Raw genomic sequence first — 19,848 nt, 5'->3', positions numbered from 1 at the left:
GTACAGTTACAAAATGTTGTCTAGACCTAAGACAAATGTGAAATGTGACACTGTTTGTGTGGAGAAATGTTCAACTCGTGTGGACTTGAGAGGCCGTGCAGCAGACGGGAGACTTGGCCCGGACACCTGCTGTCTGCTAATACTAACGTTTGCTCCTTAGAGAGTAAACATTAGAACAAAGAACCTTTATATCGAGTTTTCTACAAATTTGTGACACTCAAACTTCAACTGATCAAAACAGATTAGTTGAATCATGGCTGATTAATCAAAAGACGTTATCTATAATGGGCGACAATATATTCCTTCCAAAGTCAGTCACACACATACACACATACACAAGCACGCACACACACACGTCCGGACAATAAGAACACACAACAGGTGTTGATGATACAGTCTGTATTGTTTCTCCCATTTCCAAGAATCAATAACATTTCTACTACACATGAATGAACTGCTCAGCTTCGTCATTCAGCTGCTACACATGTGGGCGTCTGCAGCAATGTTCATCTCCAGCGTCTGACTTATTTACAGTTTTCTGCCATAACTTACTCATTTCAGCTGGAGCTCAACATAAAGATAATACTTTGTTTACAGTATGTGCATCAGTATGTACATTTACAAGCTGGGGACAAACATGGAAACAGGATTCCTCTTCCCAGGGATCTGAATAGAAGAAGCCAATCAGTAAACAGGTTGAAGATAGTTCTCCGTCTGTGATCATAAAGCGTCTGTACTGATACTAAATTAACAGAGTAGGACGGGTTAAGAGAACAAAGTTTGACTTGGTGTTTTATTGGTTCGGGGTTGATATTGGAACAGAGATGATTGGTCCCTGTTGCACCTCCAGGCCCTGAGGAGCAGAGGAACCTCCACAGCTCCAGGATCAGTACTCGGTCTGTCCTCTGGCCGTCACATGCAGCAGGCGGAGCAGCAGCGCTGCAGGTGAGCTCCCTCCGGCGCCGTGGCCCGGATCTGAGGCCTCGATCTCCGCCAGGCAGTCAGAGTCTACCGCACAGCTCTCTGAGGAGGAGGAGGAGGAGGAGGAAGAAGAGGAGGAGGAATTAAAGCAGAAGAAGGGAAAATAAAAGGAAAGGAAACTTTATTGACACTACTGACTCCACTACACATGACAAACAATCAGATGAGACTGTACCTGGGTTACAGCAGAGTCCTGATGCCGCACAGCGTCCTCCCTCAGATCCACAGGGTCTCCCTCCTGCCATGCAGGGGGTGAGCAGGTAGTTCTCCTCCACACAGTGAGCTGTCTCTGGGGAGCCCAGCAGGCAGCCAAGACCCTCCCCGCAGCAGATACCGGGGCCGAAGCAGCGGCCCCTGTCCCCGGGGCCACAGGGCATGCACTGGAGGGGAATAGGGAAATCTAAGTATTAGTCAGGTTGTTAAATCCCAATCAATTATTTATATTGTGACATTAATTCTGTCATTTTACAACTGGTCAACCCTCTTTCTCAAAACGTTTTTTTATTCTACAGACCATAAGGGATACTTTGTCCTACCTCTCATATTTAATCAACATTTTGTTATAATTCTTAAATAATGTCCCACATTATTTATCTCAATTCCGGGACTATTCATCACTTCCTCTGCTCCATAAAGAGAATAAGAAAGAAAATATGCATCAAATTACAGGCTACAGTTTTAATTTCTCTGATAAATTCTAATACAGAAGTTGATCATACATTTCAGGTAAATAATGTTCTAATTTAACAGAGCAAAAAAAAAAATTATACTGGGAGAGCCTGGACATTTAGACACATAATTTGCAAATATGTTTCGTTTTTACAAATATATACATATTATCGTGATTATTATATTATTTACTTAGATTTGTTCTTTTATTTTATTACTAATTTAACTAACCTTCATTGTGGTCCATAGCAGTTTATTTCAGTAGATAAACAGCAGGGTTTCCACATCTGAGCACAATCTACCAAACCAATTATATGAAAATTCATCTAATTCCATTCTGCATTAAATTTCCCTCCTTTTACAAACTTGGATTTTCCTTAATTTTAAATCTTTAACTTCTCTTTACATCATTGAAACAGACCCGAATGCAGTTTGAGAGATTTCCGCTCCAAGGAATAATAAAATAACAAAAAAAGAAACTCCCAGCAGAGGATGGACAGAAGGCAGAACGGATTGTGGTCCTCTCACCTGTCTGATGCCAGTGTCCGGCAGCGCTCGCTTCCCTCCCCGGGGGCAGTTCTGGATGTAGCAGGCGGAGGAGAGGGCGAGGAATCCCAGGACGCACAGCGGGAACATGGAGTGAGGCATGGCTGCTGGTTGGTTGGATGAGCGCTGCGCACCGGTGCTGGTATCCTCCGCCTGGGTGGATGTGAGACTGACTGACAACTCGGTGGGTTCCTCACTTATAAGACACGGACCCGACAAAAGACCACTGACACACCGGGGGCTGACGTCAGTGAAGCGCCATTCTTCTCCCCACACGCACGCGCGTCCGTGGGGCACCGGCGAGCGCAGAGGTCGCGGGCAGATGTGTCTCTGCATGAGAAGTGTGCCATCATCCTGATGTACACAAGAAAACAGCACAGAGCACAAATAACTCGTGAATAATGTGAGGAGGCTCTGAAAGGAACATGGCACCAATTAGACTTTATGGAAAACCAATAACTTTAATGACTGAATGCAACAAGTGAACTGATTGAGTACAAGTGGTTTCATGATGATCAGGGACAGCTCAGCCATGAAACTAAAGTCCCTGCTCATCACTGTGTAGGACAGATTTACTCACTAGAGCCTGGATGATATAGATTTTTTTAGGGGGGTTGATGCTGATGCTTAGTTTACTGAGTGGAGTAAAACAATTCTACAATCATAAATGAGCCATGATACCACCCAAGATGTCATTTTCAAACCCTCATGACAACAAAATGCAATGTAGGCTGGATATCTCAGATTTTGACCCCTCAACTTCTATCCAATAATTCTAGAAATCTCTTGAATTAAACTGTTCATTTTATTATCTTTACACTGTGTATTGTTAAAGGTCCAAGGAAATGCAGTGTTGAGTTTGCTGTGAATTGGACACGTGATACAAACTTTGATATAAGTTTGAACAGAAGAGAAGCGTTGATCTATTCGTCAATAGTAGGTTCTGTGCACTGAGTCTTCCCCGAACTTTGAATCAACAGGTCAGCAGCTGTTTGTGCAGCTTCAGGGTTCTGTGGGCCGAGTCCTGCAGCCGGCTCATTGACTGCAGGTCACTTTAACTGTTTCAGAAAGACATGCTGCAACCAAACAGGCAGGTTCAGAGCAGACACTGCACTCGTTATCATAAATAACTAGAAATAAAATCAAAACAAAATACAACCAAATATAAAGAACTGAATTCAGGTAGTAAACATTTTGAATAAAAAAGTACTAATACCTCCAGCCGAATACGTTTTCTTATCAGGACATAACAGCAAATACAAATGCTGATACCTGTGTCTGTGAAAGGATAGTAACTTATTGTAAGTGATAACCAATGAAGAACTGGACAACTCCTCACAGAAAGTGCGCAGCCCAACTAGGATTCCAACCTTCTTGAAGTGAGGCAGGAACATTAGCGACCGGAGGGAACAGGAAGCGAGCATCATCTCGACAACCTCTCGGGGTCACACAAATTAATCCTTCAGGCATAAATTAAAAAACTACAAATGAGCATAACAGGATTAGCATTTCTGATAAACACAAATATTCTCAGGTTATTATTCTGTTCGGTGTCTTGTTGCATGCGCAGGGTTGCGTTTCCCCCATTAGCTGTTGTGATGCTCATTAACAAATGAGCGATAAATGGCAAAACGGAACATGAGGGGGCAGCAGGTTGAGGTGTGATGGAGTCGTTTAATTATCACCACGGCATTCAGGGCCCACCGTTGAATAAATACAAATGAAGTTGTTTCTAACTGCCATTGTTCCAAAGCAGCGGATTAGTTTAAGTTTTTACATTTCTCACATGTATGGAGCAGAAAAATCATTTAAAAGTGAAACCGACTGTTGTAGCAGGCGAGTAGTGAAGCCGTAGTGAGTCTGCGTCAGTGTTTAGAGCTTTATCGTCCACTTGTGAGCGGCTGATGACGATTTCACATGCAGAGCAACCGATCCCAGTTTCTTCTTCTTGAGCGGATACAGGATCACGACCTTGGTTAAGCTTAATGTTGTCAGGGAAACCGATATTTAAATGATGGTGTTTGTCATCGTAGAAGCCAGAGGAAGACTTTTAATTTGTTTCTCTCTTCCTCCCCTGACTTTGTCGTGTTTAACCCCTTTGTGCACACGACAATACACTCAGAAGAGGTGAATCAGGTGGAGGGCTAAAGGGACAGAGAAGGAATCTCGGGTCAAGGACACAGGAGGTCATTAGGGAGGTAAACAACGTGTAAACATTTATTTCCTTACACCGCAGCTTTGCCATTGTGGAAATTCATGTCAGCATATAAGAAAGAACAAGATGATCCGTTCCGAGACGTCCTTATTAGGGATTGTGTCTCTACTTGCTGTCACTGACGTATGAGGAACGAGGGGACGGGACTGAGATGAGGACAGGGCTAACGTGGCATCAGGTGGTCAGCTGATCCGCTGAGCGTGACCCCGGCTGTTTCTGCACAATGAGCACTCAGCCTTGAGTCGCCTCGTTTCCCCGCATTCATTCCTCTGGCCTCTTGCTCTCTGTGCTTCTGTCCCTCAGCCTTTTCTTTGTGAATCCTCAACTCATCATACACACATCCAGGGACCCGAACACAGGCTGCAGGACCAAGGCTGCAATAAAACTTCAGTGTTCAATGGAGACGGCTGAGGCGGCGATGGAGAGGAGGTGGAGGAGAAGTCCTTTGTCAAGTTAGTTCTTTATTTTATTTTTTTTACACAATGTAAAGGTCTTTGCTTTCAGAGATGTTCTTTTTTCAGCTGTGGACATTAAAACCTTGTTTGGTCTGTGTAATCTGGTTTTGTGACGCCACTCGTCCAAGGAAAGGCCTAAGCAACACAATTCAATGCTCTCCTTCATGTATGAAGACGGATGATATGTAACACAACATGATCCATAACAATGAAAGACGTGATTTAAAAGGTTGTTAGGACAGATGTACAGGATCGAACCGACAGTGGCGCCTGGCGATATACTGTACGTCAAAGAAGGGAACGGTGGAAGTGTCAAACCCAATAAACAGTGTATTCATGGGGATGTTTCTCCTTCACCGCGAGTTCAACACGGTCGGAAAACACACCATCAACAATTCCTCCTTCACCTTGAGAACAATCCCGGTTTCCTCACAGGCTTTTTAAGGCACAGCTTCCCCCCCGCTCTCAGTGGTGCACACGTATGATGTCACCGCGTGGGGTACCGCTCTGGCAGGTGGGACACAGGACGTGATTGGATGTTACTGTAGAGACGGCGTTTGGAGTGTGTGGTCGCCTCTGCAGGCAGGGGCGGCACAGCAAATGGCCGCAGGTCAGACGGTAGATGGAAGACGCAGATGTGGAGTAAACGGAGACTGAAGAGGAACAAGCGGAGCACGTCTTCTCACCTGGCAAGAAAATAAGAGGGGACATTAACAGTCTGTGGATTTCTATGAAATAATATTTCAATATGTGCGAAAGCTAATCAGATGGTGAGTATTTTGATATACTATAAGAAAAGTCAGCGCTCTGAAAAGTCATCTTGGTGATGGATCAATATGCAAACAGTAGAAATATGTTTTCACATCAGATTAAACTCGTCTTTGTTTAGATGTTTTTGCCCAATGCTTCTGTATTTCTTTACCCAGAGACCTCTGCACTGGCCCCCTGGCTGCATCGTGTGGAATTACCTCGTTCATATAGATGTGAAGCCTTTCTAGTTTTGAGGTGGCTTTAGAGCAGGGATTTCTTGCTGTAATACGTGTAAGTCGAAACATTTGGATAACACAAGCTCCCTGTGATCTTATTTCCTCCACATTGAAGGAAAAATATGAATCGCAGGATATTTTGAAGTACAAAGACGAGCAGAGATTTTTATAGTATTATTATTCAAAAAGTTATTTTTAGGCATGAACTCAGGAAAGTTAACTCCAGACATTTTCAGCAGTTGGCTGTCTTGGTCAGATGTATTTTAAAAAAAGTCGTGAAATCCATCACAGTTACCGAGTCGATCTTTACTTATCCTACCTGGGCAGACGCTTGGAACGTCTGAACCCAGTCTCAGCTGCGCGGTGTTCAGTGCTTCACTGTCACGAGTGTCCCGTCTTTGCTGGGACAAGTTTGAGGTGAAGGACGGTCGGCCCTGCAGGGCGGAGAAGAGGGCCTCGTCCAGGCTGGCAGACAGACGCTGCTCATGGGAGCTGCAGGCTGGGACTGATGTTGGAGCAAACATTGACACAAAAGGAAAAGTCATCAGGAAAAAAGTTAAAACTCAGAAAACTATCCAGACGTGTTTGAGGATCTTATCACCTGTAAGTGCATCATGTCTTGGTCTTTTTGTTTGAGGTTGTAGTTGCTTCTCATCTTCTGCTGAATCTCTTCCATAAATCAGATAACGTTTCTTTTTTTGATCCCACTCTGATTTATTTTCTGTAACAAGAGGCTGAGAGGAAGTTGTATGATTTCCATTATCTGATGATTGTCCTAATCCAGCATCTTCCTCCTGAATAGTTCTCTTTGAGCTTCTGACAGTGCTGATTATTGAGCTCTTACTGAGAAATGGGGCAATGTGGGATGGTCCTTCTTCTCTGGAGGATATTAGTCTCGAGGCTTGTGGATTCTTTCTTTCCCCTTGTCTCCCCAACATCCCGTCCCTCCTCACCCCCCCTCTCTGCAGGATGAAGTGGTCGATGCGTAGCTTCAGCTGGGGGTTGGGAAGAGGCTGGGAGTTTGAGGTGAACGGGACCCCGGTGAAGGGGTCATTCGGGGCTCGACCCCAAGTGGCTTCTCTCTTCTGGCACTCCTCCAGAGTGGTGTTGTCCACCGACACGCCGCTGGGCAGCAGCATCGGCAGCTCCATCACCTCCTGGGTTAAAGGATCAAGGAACTCTTCTGGGATGGAATTACTGCCGGAGTCAGACAAAGAAGACAACAGGTGGTTATCAAAGATGTAGAAAACTGATCTCTTTTATCAATTTCCTTTATATGCGATTAGAAAGATAATACATTTATAGAGCACTTTTGAAACTTTGAATTCAAATATACCTCAGAGTTGTGGCTGCTTGCTGTGGTTGACTGGTTGGTCTGACAGAGGAGGTAAAAAACCCAGGCTGCGGCAGTCGTCTCTCACTGGCCTCGTGGACCGTTTTGATCCTCTCCACTTCCTGTGGAGGGCAGCAGCGAGCAGGTTGTCCCCACACAGACAGAGCCTTGAACCCCAGCGCTGAGGCGGAGCCGCCAAACGCCAGGGTCACTCGAAGCTGCGTCACGGCGCCCAACGAAAACGGACCCCTGCTCCAAAGCTCCTCCTGTCGACAGTTTGCGGGCTGTGACGGGGGTGGGGAGGGGAACAGGGGCTGGGGGCGAAAACTAGACTGGGAAAAACAGACTCGGGTTAAGTCGCTAAGTTCACATCGACCCACCAGTTTAAACTCGGCCTCAGGTTGGTGGGAGTCAGCGTTTGCTTGAGCCTGATCTTTGGCCGTCTGATGCTTGTTTGAATACCCACCCACAGCCTCCTCCCCCCTCTGTTGGGCCTGAACAGTCCACGGGTGGCCATAACTATGATTAGGATAGGATTTACCCTCGCACTCTTGGTTGTTATTGTTCAGTTTGTTTTGGTGCTTAACCTGCATGTGAATTTTGTTCCTTTGCTGAACCCGTTTGTGTCCTTGATTAAATTTGTGAGAAGATAGCGGATCAGAGCTGGTGCTGATCTCCAGTCTCTTGCTGGCCTGTCCTCGGTCCATGCCCCAGGGCCACAGCTCCACATCCACCCTGCATAGCTCCACCTGGAAGCCAAACTTCAGGGTCACCTGAGAAGACAAAGGAAAAATGGATCAATTTAATAATACTACTGATGACAGAAGTAATTACATTAATATTCCTGACAATAAAGCTGCCTTCGGAAATAAACGTAACTACATTTCACCCCTTGGCTGAATGCTCCATACATTCTCCTGTTGCTGTCAGTGTGTCTGACTGGACAATCTCCTGCTACATTCTACAGAGACAGTATCAGGAGAATATCCAGACCTAATTGTCCAGATGTTTTCCAGAGTTCATTCCTGAAAACGGCCAAAGAGAATGAGTAGCCCCCCTCCGTGAGAAAAGATGAATGTGAACGTTGCTTTGTATCAGTTATGACAATTATTGCCTTTTATATATTTGGCACTAAAGGAGAATTTAGACACTTACCACTTTCCCGAATTCCCGTATCAATGATTCATTGCTCAAATCAAAAGGAAGTCAGTCGCCTCATGAATCCGTCATAGGTCAGGCTCTTAACCCAACATATGTGAGGCTCCAGGTAATCTTGCATTTGATCATACTTTTATAACTCAAAGCAGGTAAACTAACACAGTACAACAGCTTCACCTTACCTGCACAGGTGGACGTAGAAAGTACTCCAGCTTGAAGCCCCGCCTCTGGAGAGCGGGGTCAGCTGACACAAGGTTTGAGACATCATAGCCGTCTGCACAAAGCTGCAGTTGAAAAATAATGGAACATTGTTAAAAGTATATATTTTAAATGATTTAGAGAATTGTTTGCCTGTAAACAAAAATAATGACAACATGTCAGCAAACACACCTTCCCTGCTCAGAATGGTGGACATGATTTTTATTGTGTAAAACATGACAAAATTCTAATCTGTCCAATTAGTTTGTTATAATGTTAATTATACTTGATGTTAATTTATGTCAATGTTTTGGCAAATGTTGATATTTCATGATCAACATCACCGATTGTGAAAAGGTTTTGCTTCACATGCTTGTCTTGTTGGAAATGTGACTGAGAGCCGCACATCACACTCATACAATACAATATAAATCATGTGCAACAGAAAACTGTAAAACTTCACGCGGAAGGAGAGGGAACAATTTGACAGATGAGGAAAATATATCTTGAATGAGCAAAAGAAACGTTTTCATCCGAGCCATGATTAAATGTGTAGAGTTGAATAAAAAGAACCCAACAAGGTCAGTTGTGAATCAGTCTCCCACACACCACTTTGTCCCTCTTCTTTACTTTCACATATTTCTCCTCCCCCTCTTTCCTTCCTTGTGTCCACACACCTTGTTTCTTCCCCTCTGTCTCGACACACATCAGAGCTATTCTTAGACTTTATTATTTTTTGGTGATATGCAGAGGTCATCATTAGTAACATGTCACCCGGGTGCTGCAGCTGTTTTTACTCATCACTTGTTTAATAAATACACAACTTCAGAAGGTTATTATAGTTACATCCAGATAGATCCATGACATGTGTCGCACCTTGTTGCAGTGAACTGTTGTGTAAAAGTGCGGCTGACACAGATTCAAAACCATCCTCCGACCTGCGAAGAGAAGAGTTGATTTTAGAGCTGTACAGACGATCCTTTACATCACCGATTGTCGGCTTAGAATTCAAGGCAGAATCAAGGATTCAATGAATATCACTTATGACGTGTTTACAACCATTAAACCTCGGAGCTCATTACAAAATAACCTTCACAGACTGACTGACTGACACCCCCGGACTCTCACGCACAATTTTCAATTTGCCGGTTCATGGACGTCACTTCATGTTGTACTGATAAAGAAATAATAACTTTCACTTATCTTTGACATTAGTGTCTGGTTAAAACCGTTCACGACTGAGGCTGCTACTAACAACTGCTGAAATAATCGGTTGATTAATTTTGTCCACGTAAAAAAAAAAATCAACAATTCAGATTTACAATTCTCAATACTGCAATAGTCAATCTCATTACTGCAACACGTATATCATATCTTAAGAGATTCATTATTTTAAGAACATGTATGCATCACTTCTTAAATAGAAATCATGAAATATCACAATAAGTGGATGCAAATTGTATGCAGAGGAAACATGAGTAATTTGAATCTTTTAATTTTATTCCATGTGGCTCTGCACGGGCCTGTTATTAATTTGTCTTCTAAGATTACTGGTGTTTGAATAGTTGGTAAAGGAGATTTTTAAGATCTTGTTTGATGAAATTTGAGTCAACATGTGTTTCATGTTAAATAGTCCTAATTTCCTCAAACCTTGTTTTTTTATGTTTCAAAATAAAATGAACACATGCATGTTGAAATCTTGAAACCGGAATTTTATGAGAATGATCAGATTAACAATGATCCCATTTTGTAATTCATCAAACACAAACGCCAAATTTTCCTGTTAAGACCTTTCCAAATGTCAGGATGTGCAGTGCCACTGTAAATTGAATATCTTCCTGTTTTGAAGACGGGATCCTGGAAATTATGTAGACAATTTATACTGAAAATCTGATATCCCAAGGACTAAATGGGGTTATCAGATATATATGAACTGATCCAGGGTCCAGATAAAATACGACACTTATTGAACATAGAGGCGTTATTTGTACTGTTTAGTGTTATTATTGAAAATCCTCAGATACAGTGGCTACAAACTACCGGTGGTTCACATCTACATTTCACTGAAGGAACGCTGGAATTCATTTTTTACCCCAAAACATGATTTGTCTTATTTTTCTGCTTCACATAAACACCTTGACAAACTCCATCGTGTTTCCTCAGCTAACCGGAACTATAGATATAATATAAACTCAGCAAGATCCGGCATGAGGTGACGTCTCTTGTATGAGCCCAGGAACCTGAAGCACTTGACTGAACTTACTTTGCTTTGTCGTCGACTCTTAATTCTGTTCCTGTGACCAACAGTAGTGAGAAGCTAACAACAGTTAGCTACATGCTAACAACTACGGGAACCGCAAGGGGACATAGCGCGTATTTAGAGTTGCGAGATGTGTCAGAGTTTTTTGTATTTAATTAGAAGACTTGTGGATGATTTTTTTTAACCCTGAATTGTATGGGTTTCTTATTGTGTTGAATATTAAAAAATGTCACTTCAGGAAGATATTTCCTTGTCCTTCGTGTTAATGTGCAAATAAAATTCAGTTCCACAAGCAAAATGTTCTGATGTTGTTTTTCACTCACTGTGGAACTAGAAAGAAGTGCTATGGTTCCCTAAACTTGACATCTTTGACCTAATTGAGGTGTAATTGGAACAGGTTCACCGCATTTCAATTTTGATAATTACTTTACTGTTAAAATAAATTTTCAGCCATAAATCCCAAACTTTTGCCACTAGCTCTTCAAATGTGATTATTCCCTGTTTCCTATCATAGTCTAACCCATTTGGGTGCCTGTGACTGTTGATCAGATAAATAGCAGAAGTGTACAGAATATTCTGTCTTGCCCTAAATACCTGTCAGTTAATTGCTGGCATTAAAGCAATTTTATTTATTTAAATAAAAAAATAACTTTGAAACAAATAAGCTCAAAACAAACTTGTTCAGCTCTCAGGACGCTCTGCTCTGCGGGGCCACAAGATGGAGGACTTGATGTTGTGGATACTGAATGATATACATTTCGTATAAACTTGCAATAAATCAAACTACATGCATAAAATGATATAAGGTATTGGATAACCCCCTCAGTGACCCCTGATGGGCCCTGTGGTTAACTGATTGTCAGGGAATTCGCGTGTAACTCCTCTCCGGTAGGGGGCGGCAGAGCAGTGGGGGACGCCGCAGAGCCCGCAGTGACGAAGAGGCTCCGCTCCGCTCTTCTCTCCACTTTTGATCACGTCGTTAACAACAACAACAACTCACCGGGGAAGTTGTCCCGGTGGTTAATGGACCCCGAGCCACGGAGATAGAGCCTCGGGTTCTATGTGAAAGGTAAATCAGAATGTTTGAGTCTGATGAAATGTAGTTTAATGCGGATTTAAAGCGCTGCCGGACCAACTGTCCATCACTACCAACGGTCGCTAGGCGTTTAGCTTGCTAACGCCACTAGCTCAACGACAGTAAACACTTTGCAGCCAAAGTGCAGCGAGACCTTTCAACTTAGTTTACAATTAAAAAACAAACCAAACTAAATAGTTCAGCTTTTAATTCATGCTCAAGTGTCGTGACGTCTCTTTTTGTATTCTATATTCAAAATCAGGAAAGACAGCACTGGACTAAAAGCTGTGTTTGGGAGCCAGACTACTGCACAAGTTGCACGTGGACTGATTTGATCAAACATTAAGAACTTGTGATTTACACTAAAAGATAGTGTTTAGGATCCATACTGCTGCAAGTCTGTGTATGCATGTTGAATGAAGGTCTAACAAAATCAAATTTGTAAATGAATTAATATTACTGTACATGTTAAGTGTGCAAGAGTTCGACCTGACTAATTCCCAAATGCACAGATCAGCCACAGCAATTAAACAGTAGATTGAGTAAAAGCAATTTTAATGTTGTGGCTGATCGGTGTGGTATGCATGTTGAAATTAATTGTGTTAAGGCAGCCATTTACTGTAAAACTTAAAGATGGTGGAGATATTCTGTTTGTGATTGGTATTTCCTTTGTTACCAGTGGAAAGCATGGCCCTGTGAGTCTTTACAAGTCTGTTAAATGATTTCTTAAAAGTATTTCTCTTCCTAGATCAAAGATGGTTCAGGATGGTGCTCCGATTCGGCGGCAGGGTGCCCAGGACTTTATGGCGTACTATGACTTTGTATGTGCCAGCCAGGAATTAGTCCCTCTCCCCGCTGTCAAGATGAACCTTGACAAAGGGACGCTGGACTTTAATGGAGACAGGCTGAAAGTGACGGATTGGCCACCGGTTCTCGCCTCAATCTCCATCAACAAACATCTGCACCACATTGCCATAAGCAGCATGTACCAAGCTAGTTCTGGAGCTGCAGGTAAGGCCCCAAATTAAACCTGTTTCAACAACTATAAGTGAAAAGGTAGTTTATATCTACTTAGTAACCTAGGATTTCAACCTGTAATCGTAAGTTAAATTAGAAATGAATACGACTTCCTATCTTTTTTTGCTAAACATTAATTGTATCATCATCATTTTCAGATAGAAGGTACTATAAGACCAACTTCAAGAGGAAGATCCCAGCCATTCGCTCGAAGGACTCAACATTCAAGTTGTGCAAAGCGCTCAGAGACTGTCTGACTGTTTCACCCAACCTCAAGAGTCTGCAGCTGAACGGACTTCCACTGAGAGAGCGGGACCTCATCACATTGACAAAGGTGACAACACTGAGGATATTATTTGCAGTCTAAACGGTGAAGTTATTTTTTTTTAAATCTTATTTAGAGAGACTGGTGCAGTGATCTTTTTTCATAAACCACAGGGATTTCTGTTGTCTTGGAGAATAAAACATTTCTTTTGGTTGTTTGGAAACAATAGATCTGCGTTAAAGTTGATTCAAACCACCATATGTATTCTTTTCCAGGGTTTGACAAAAACTGTTTCCTTGGAAAACCTATCCTTCGCCAATTGTCCAATATCTGATGAGGGATTAGAGGGTATGTTATTCACAGTATCATTTCATTTCATTATTGGAGTTTGTACGCTTTCTGTGAGCATTTTATCTTTGTAACTTGACTATTTATGTGTTTCAGTGATTTGCCAAAGTGTTAAGTACTCATTAAGTATCAGGACGGTGGATTTCACAGGATGCAATCTCACCTGGAGAGGAGCAGAGCATATGGCCAACATAATCAAGGTGTAATATTTCATGTTTAAAGCTTGATCTGGCATAATAGGTTTTGAATGTATTGGCATTTTATACTGAAGTGGCATGTAATATATCAAACAATATAAATATTACTTCAAATAAGACATGTATTTAAAAATGTTTGTTATAATATAACGTTTTTTCTCAGCATCAGGGATTGCAGAGGCATGGCACAGCATGGGCAGAGTCTTTGAGGTATCGGCAGCCACATCTGCAGAGAATGGGAGGCCTCCGTCGAGTCACCCTCAACTGTAACATTCTGATCGGGGACCGGGGTGCTGCTGCTCTCGCACATGAATTGGCCGAGGACCTCTGGGTTAATGGTTAGTCGTGTTAGTCTGAGTCAAACAGACAATTTGTTTTTGTTTGTTGATTGCTCAGGTTTTCTGTTTCTATTCTGTGACTTGCTCAACAGCCGTGGACCTGCAGAGATGTGGTCTGTCCAACGAAGGAGCTCATCATCTGCTGCAAGCCTTAAAAACAAATTCTTCTCTCTGTGTGCTGGATATCCGTAGTAACCCTTTAGTTGGTAAGAAGCTCTCAATCAAAGTCACACACTGCAAAGATCTGTGGCCAGTTTGATGAATTATTGATATGTTGTGTGGTTCACACAGTTCTTTTGAATTGTGGGTGTAATAAACATTGTACCCTCTAGACACTAGCACATTGTTTCATTTTTATTTCGCTGTGCCAACTGCATGCTAATGCTCAACATTTTGAATATGGTGTATTTTCACACTAAATGAACACTAACTGCTGCATCATGCTGTGTTTACTTTACTTTTGAGAAACATCTCTGAAAACAAAAACAAGAATCTGTGGGGAAAACATTTTTTTTTTTTCAATCTGCTAAATGTTTTTTCTTTCCTTTACAGACAAGGTCCTTATTAAAAATATAATAGAGAAAGTGCTGACGAATGCTACAGGACAGTCACTAGAGGTCAGTGTCTGCACCTAATACACTCATTAACAACAAATGTTCTAATTCTATGTGCATGAGTTGTGTCTTTGCATCTGCACCATGTTTAATATTGGATATGTTTTTAATGGCTTGTATATCTTTCTATTGTTGCCTCTGTCCTCAGTACTGTTGGATCAAGCCTACGACCACTGAGCCACAGAGAGCTGCGGGTCCAAAGAGACAAACAGTGAGAAGAAAAGCTCTGTTAAGGATAGGTATGTGTGGAAGTGCTTTTGATTCACTCAACCAGCATTTTATGGTATTTTCCACAAAGTTCAATATAGTTTTAGTCAAACAAAATAACCCCTAACATTAAATTGGTAGTGACAAACACAATCAGCCAGTAAAATATATAAGTATATTTTAATTAATTTTGGAAATGTTTCTCTCAACGCATCTTCAGGCTCATAAAAAAATAAATTGTTGTGGTTAAATTTGACTTTAAGGTTCATTTTTCCATTCATCTGTCTCACTTTTGGTGACTTGTTTTCTAAGATTTAAGTGAGCCTTGAAGAGGCTTGTGGTCGTTACTCTTAGTATAACTCCCTGCAGAAAGCAGGTCTGTTGTTCTTTAACATCCAGTTTGTCACATCGCTCTCTTTCTGGTGCAGCTGCTCCTAAAGGAACATCAGAAGGGAAGAGGTCAACTGTTGCTCAGGCACCGACGCCCCATTCCAGTTTCCTTCCTTGGCGCACTGCTGCTCGGGCTGGACGCCAGAGGTGAGATGTTGTCTTAGAAGAGACAGTTTTAGACATATTGTTATTTCACTATTACACCTTCTATGTTGAAAAAGCATCGTTCAGGGTTTTCTGTAATATCACTAAATGAATCAAAGACTCATTTTATGTTGGATGAATATGTTGCAGAGGTCTGCCTCCTGGAGGAACTGTGACAGAGCAAAGCTTCCAGGTGAGCTCCCTTGTTGTGTTGATGTACCTGACAGTGAGTGAGCAAAACTGGTTTTAAACTCACACAATATCTGTTGAAATACATGATTTTATTTAGGTTGGAGCTAAGGTGAGGGTTACTGTAGATTCAGATTCCTATGGAGAGGAGGATGAGGAAGAGGAAGAGGAAGAGGAAGGAGTTGTGATGGAGGTGGAGCAGAGACCATCTGCTTTGAAAAATCTCCAGGACAGGATCACTGACCGACAGTTTGAACGCTTACAGGTCGGTCACAACAGCATCGATCCCAAACCGGAACCTTTCTGACCTGTTGGTGACGTCAAATGACTAGATCTCAAATACTGTGGATGTGGTTCTGTTCCTCTGTATGTCCTGTAGGTGGAGCTGAAAGAGTGTCGCCTGAGGCTGGCAGAGGAGCGCAGAGCCGGACTGAGAGCTCAGTCGAGGCTCATGGAGGTAGTGATTTTCTTTAAAAATAAGTTTGACTTAGCAGAGTATACACAGTGACAGCCTTAGTTTAAAGCTCTTTTCAGTCCATGCAAGTGGTGTGTACCTTCACAGCTGCACTCCTTGTCCTGCTGGTGTTTATTTTGCTAAGTATTATTTTCCATATACTTAGTCCTGCAGGGAAAATAGTCTGTTATGAAAATATATAAATGGTACCATGAAAACCACATGCTCTAGGTTTTCATAGACTTGCATGTAGGCACATAAGTGCACTCTTACAAAGATAGACACGCCCTGATCCTGATGTTTTCTGTGTTAAGTTGATCTGTAAGTAAGAAAATGAAAGATGAAACCCTATTATTTTGTCCTCAGTTTGAGATGGAGAATAGTCGTCTTCGTGATGCCAACCGCTCCCTGTCAGAGGTGCTTTCAGCCACTGGCTCCAGATCAGCGCCACCTGCCGTCAGTGTTCTTGAAGACGAGGCCGTACTCGAGAGTATCGAGAGCTCATTCAACAAGTTCCATGCTTTCCTGGATCTCCTCAGGGACGCTGGGTGGGTGCAGAGTTTACTGTTTGAACGGGACTGCGCCTCAGCGGTTTAAAGAAAGTTCAACTACACAACTGTTAAAATAAAAGGTTTCGTACTTTCCCCACTGAGAGTTATTTTTATTAATCTATTAATGGTTAGTTTAAATTTATATTTAGGGTTGTAATATAATTATTTTGAGACAGCTTTAACAATCATTACTCAATATTAATCAATCAATTGTATGTATTTTTTCTTAGTTAAATATTCATTATGTTCTAGAACTTTACATTTTGTTCATTTTGCTGACAAACCTTCCTCTGCTGCTTCTAATTTTACTTTTCCATTTTTGAATTCGCTGATTAATGGTTGAACAGAAAATCCTTGACGTGAACTGTTATTATTTCAATATCAGATTATTTTAAGTATATGAATGAAATGCATGTGCTGCTTTAGGGCTCTAAATTCAATTTAATATTATATTCTTTTCTATAGCCTCGGTCAACTAGCTTCAATTGCTGGAATTGACAAGTCCGATTTCCAACCTGTGGGACAACCTCAGCTCTCCTCTACTAGCAGAACACGTTTTGATGCTGTGCCATCACTGACTGGACAGGACGTCCAGGCACAGACGGAGGCCTTCTCTCTGGTAAGGAAATGTAAAGCCGTGTTTGGGAAATGTTTTCCCTGAAAGTGTTTCAGTTTCAGTAAGTTTTAAAAACAGGAGCAGAGAGTAAATTTGACCAAGGGAGACGACATGTTTGTTAAATTATTTAACAGCACCACTTACTTTCCTTCTACAGGACTAACCTGACCTCGAGGTCAAGTTAATCCTGATTCATTGATTTTGATAAGACTAAGCTCCTACTCAGGGAACCAGGGTTATAATATCATTTCAGGATTAAGGCACTGCCGGTTTCTGTTTTTAGGTAAGAGACGCCCCGCCTGCTCCCCCTGGTGCTGACACCACCACACCCAGGTCCTCATCCTCTGTCCGGGGGTCCTTGCGCAACGACAGGCTGCTTGATGTGACCTTCAGGAAACCTGCAGTAGAACCTTGTGTAGGCGGAGAGGAGGAACCAGATCAATATGCCAGGCCGGACACACAGCATGACTCAGGTTCCGAGCACAGTTTCGGAAGCCAAAGGTCATTCCGGGAAACGTTTCAGACTAAACATAGCAACGGCAACAGCAACAGCAGCTCTCACCGGAGCTCCTCACGTCACGGGAACGATTCCCATGGAGACAGCCATGCTCAAAGTCACAGTTCCCATAGCAATGGGTCTCGCGGTGGAATATCGGTCAGATCGAGTGTTAGTGACACGTTCAGTGACAAGGAGGAGTCAGTGGGATCAGCAGCGTCAAGGATCAGTGGAAAGGGAAGGCTAGTGACTACAGGTCAGTCTGGGTCAGAGGAGAACAATTATCTTGGGAGGGAGAGTCTGGAGCAGGTCAGGTCTCTGGGGGGTGCAGGAGGACACTTAGTGAATTCATCCTTCTGACCAGAGGAACACAGAAAGCTTGGCAAGCGTCTGTTCTCATCGCCATCTCCTCAACGTTCCCTCTGTCACTTCTTTGTTCTTATTCACTTTTATAAATGGCTGTGATGAAGATCTTATTCATATTTCATAAAGATGTGACAAGACCAAAGTTCTTAAACCTTCAACCTCAGGTTCTTCATGTTTATGAAGAGAGACTGAGAAGTTAACCTAACATCAAACTGCATCTAAGACAACACAGAGTTCCAGGTTCTGAGAAATATAAAATTAGTTAAAAAAAACTTGAATGTATATATTTGCGTTTCTTATTTTAGCAATTTTTGATAGGGATATTTTGCACTTAGGGTGTATGCACAATTTTAACATTTAACTCAGTAACATTTCAATGGAGACATTTTGGATTCCAAACTTAATTCACAAGCTTTCATCTGATTCATCATGAGTGAACACATCAAACCTCAGAGTCAGTTAATGGGACTTTGAACTACAATAAAAAAAGTCATGTCATTTTTCATGTGTGCTTTAACTCTTTTACCACGGCTTTATAGAACCTTTCTACTTTTGAGTGTCACTGCTGTTATAGAGTTTTTATGCATATTTAAATAGATATCAGTCTTGACATTTGTTCATACACAATCTTATGTTTAATTACAAACATATAAACAGGTTCAAATTATATTTTCAATCTTCTGTCACTCCAGAGTCAAAGAAATATCAATAATCCACCATTATAGTGAATTATGCCATTAGCTCTTCCCCAGTTTACCAGGGCTTGAAACTTGTTTATCAGTGCTGTGCCAAGAACTACTACTGACTAAATATTGACTAATGATACTGATGGGTTGTGAAACATCATCTCAAAATGGCTGTTTACTTGTTTAACATGTAGGTTTTACTTGCATTTGTTGTCAAGTCATAAAAGTTTCCATCTGTCACTGTTACTTGTCCGTTTTATTCAGAATGCCAGTGGATAGAATTGTGTCTTAATACTTTAAGGAACCTGTGTCTAGTCTAAAAGTAGAAACTTCTCTACAGGACCAGATTCTGTTTAGCACAGTCGTTTTTTTTGCAGCTTCTGTTGAGAGAGGAAAAACTGAACCACAGCGAGATTCTTCTGCGGTTGAACAGAACATAGCGTTCTGTTGGACTGTGCATATTTTCCATTAGCAGTGAGAAGCAAACACTGTGAACGCCAGAAGTGCGGCTTTCTTCAAAAGAGCAGAAGTTGCATGATTCAAACTGAATGTTTGAGTTGTAACTGCTTTATCTCACTGATCTTTAACTTCCTGTGACTCAAATGGATTTCACTGTTTATTTTCTTAGAGTGACAGTCGATGGTGATTTCAGAAGGTGTCATGATGTGAAACAATCTTGACCTAATGTCAGTAAATCCAAAACTTACAGTACATTGAAATCAAAGCTGATAAATTTATGTGAGGCATGTGTGCAGCATCTCACTCATGGTATTAATTATTTATAAATTCCCATATATCTAATTTAAAGGAATAACTAATGTAACGTTCATGAAAATAACACTTTTTTGTATCCACTCTCACAATGACTCCTAATGTTATAGATGCATGTTACCGCACCAACGATTTGACTCATTATGGTTAAGTTGTATTATTCCTCAACTTTTGTTACTGTCACACAATATTTGAGCCTTTACCAGAATTGAGGTGAAGTGGATTTAACTTTCACTCTGACTTTAAAAAGTGTTTAACGTGCCAAAAACCATGCGCTGTAGGAAAGAAACCAGAGTCAGACAAAGCTCAGGTCATTGATAACC

General features: G+C 41.8%; 3 protein-coding genes across 4 annotated transcripts; 1 reads left to right on the top strand and 2 right to left on the bottom strand.

The window, feature by feature from the left end:
* Window positions 1–382: 382 nt before the first annotated feature.
* On the bottom strand, window positions 383–5,411 carry avp (arginine vasopressin). Its single transcript, XM_062381695.1, has 4 exons — window positions 5,274–5,411; window positions 2,179–2,550; window positions 1,157–1,361; window positions 383–1,023 (listed from the first exon to the last, which is right to left on the bottom strand). The coding sequence occupies exons 2-4, from the start codon at window positions 2,530–2,532 to the stop codon at window positions 887–889; spliced, it is 696 nt and encodes a 231-aa protein (XP_062237679.1). The 5' UTR covers window positions 2,533–2,550; window positions 5,274–5,411; the 3' UTR covers window positions 383–886.
* On the bottom strand, window positions 4,384–10,879 carry ubox5 (U-box domain containing 5). Of its 2 annotated transcripts, none has more exons than XM_062381693.1 (7): window positions 10,805–10,879; window positions 9,418–9,479; window positions 8,526–8,627; window positions 7,189–7,958; window positions 6,454–7,049; window positions 6,148–6,357; window positions 4,384–5,552 (listed from the first exon to the last, which is right to left on the bottom strand). In XM_062381693.1, exons 2-7 carry the CDS (start codon window positions 9,469–9,471, stop codon window positions 5,332–5,334), a joined length of 1,953 nt encoding a protein of 650 aa, XP_062237677.1. In that variant the 5' UTR covers window positions 9,472–9,479; window positions 10,805–10,879; the 3' UTR covers window positions 4,384–5,331. The 2 variants fall into 2 exon arrangements, with proteins under 2 accessions (XP_062237677.1, XP_062237678.1); XM_062381694.1 differs by having other exon boundaries at window positions 6,172–6,357.
* An 867-nt stretch (window positions 10,880–11,746) lies between these two features.
* Window positions 11,747–19,000, top strand: cep78 (centrosomal protein 78). Its single transcript, XM_062381692.1, has 16 exons — window positions 11,747–11,870; window positions 12,625–12,887; window positions 13,052–13,227; window positions 13,434–13,506; window positions 13,603–13,706; window positions 13,867–14,041; window positions 14,134–14,247; window positions 14,594–14,658; window positions 14,804–14,894; window positions 15,291–15,399; window positions 15,547–15,589; window positions 15,686–15,850; window positions 15,965–16,042; window positions 16,406–16,587; window positions 17,056–17,209; window positions 17,490–19,000. The coding sequence occupies exons 2-16, from the start codon at window positions 12,632–12,634 to the stop codon at window positions 18,060–18,062; spliced, it is 2,358 nt and encodes a 785-aa protein (XP_062237676.1). The 5' UTR covers window positions 11,747–11,870; window positions 12,625–12,631; the 3' UTR covers window positions 18,063–19,000.
* Window positions 19,001–19,848: the final 848 nt, after the last annotated feature.

Source organism: Platichthys flesus, chromosome 3, assembly GCF_949316205.1.
Source record: "Platichthys flesus chromosome 3, fPlaFle2.1, whole genome shotgun sequence".
NCBI classification, from domain to species: Eukaryota; Metazoa; Chordata; class Actinopteri; order Pleuronectiformes; family Pleuronectidae; genus Platichthys; species Platichthys flesus.
This window is presented reverse-complemented; position numbering and strand designations above follow the sequence as displayed.

What these genes read in the sequence shown, in the direction of transcription:
- avp (XM_062381695.1), bottom strand. Translation starts at nt 2,532, where the DNA reads ATGCAGAGACACATCTGCCCGCGACCTCTGCGCTCGCCGGTGCCCCAC. An exon ending in CGGACACTGGCATCAGACAG is followed by an intron (nt 1,362 to 2,178) that starts GTGAGAGGACCA and finishes ATTCCCCTCCAG; the next exon opens with TGCATGCCCTGTGGCCCCGG. An exon ending in AGGACTCTGCTGTAACCCAG is followed by an intron (nt 1,024 to 1,156) that starts GTACAGTCTCAT and finishes CCTCCTCCTCAG; the next exon opens with AGAGCTGTGCGGTAGACTCT.
- ubox5 (XM_062381693.1), bottom strand. Translation starts at nt 9,471, where the DNA reads ATGGTTTTGAATCTGTGTCAGCCGCACTTTTACACAACAGTTCACTGC. An exon ending in CAACAGTTCACTGCAACAAG is followed by an intron (nt 8,628 to 9,417) that starts GTGCGACACATG and finishes TTTCAACTGCAG; the next exon opens with CTTTGTGCAGACGGCTATGA. An exon ending in CAAGCAGCCACAACTCTGAG is followed by an intron (nt 7,050 to 7,188) that starts GTATATTTGAAT and finishes TGACTCCGGCAG; the next exon opens with TAATTCCATCCCAGAAGAGT.
- cep78 (XM_062381692.1), top strand. Translation starts at nt 12,632, where the DNA reads ATGGTTCAGGATGGTGCTCCGATTCGGCGGCAGGGTGCCCAGGACTTT. An exon ending in ATCTGATGAGGGATTAGAGG is followed by an intron (nt 13,507 to 13,602) that starts GTATGTTATTCA and finishes TATGTGTTTCAG; the next exon opens with TGATTTGCCAAAGTGTTAAG. An exon ending in GCTCGGGCTGGACGCCAGAG is followed by an intron (nt 15,400 to 15,546) that starts GTGAGATGTTGT and finishes AATATGTTGCAG; the next exon opens with AGGTCTGCCTCCTGGAGGAA.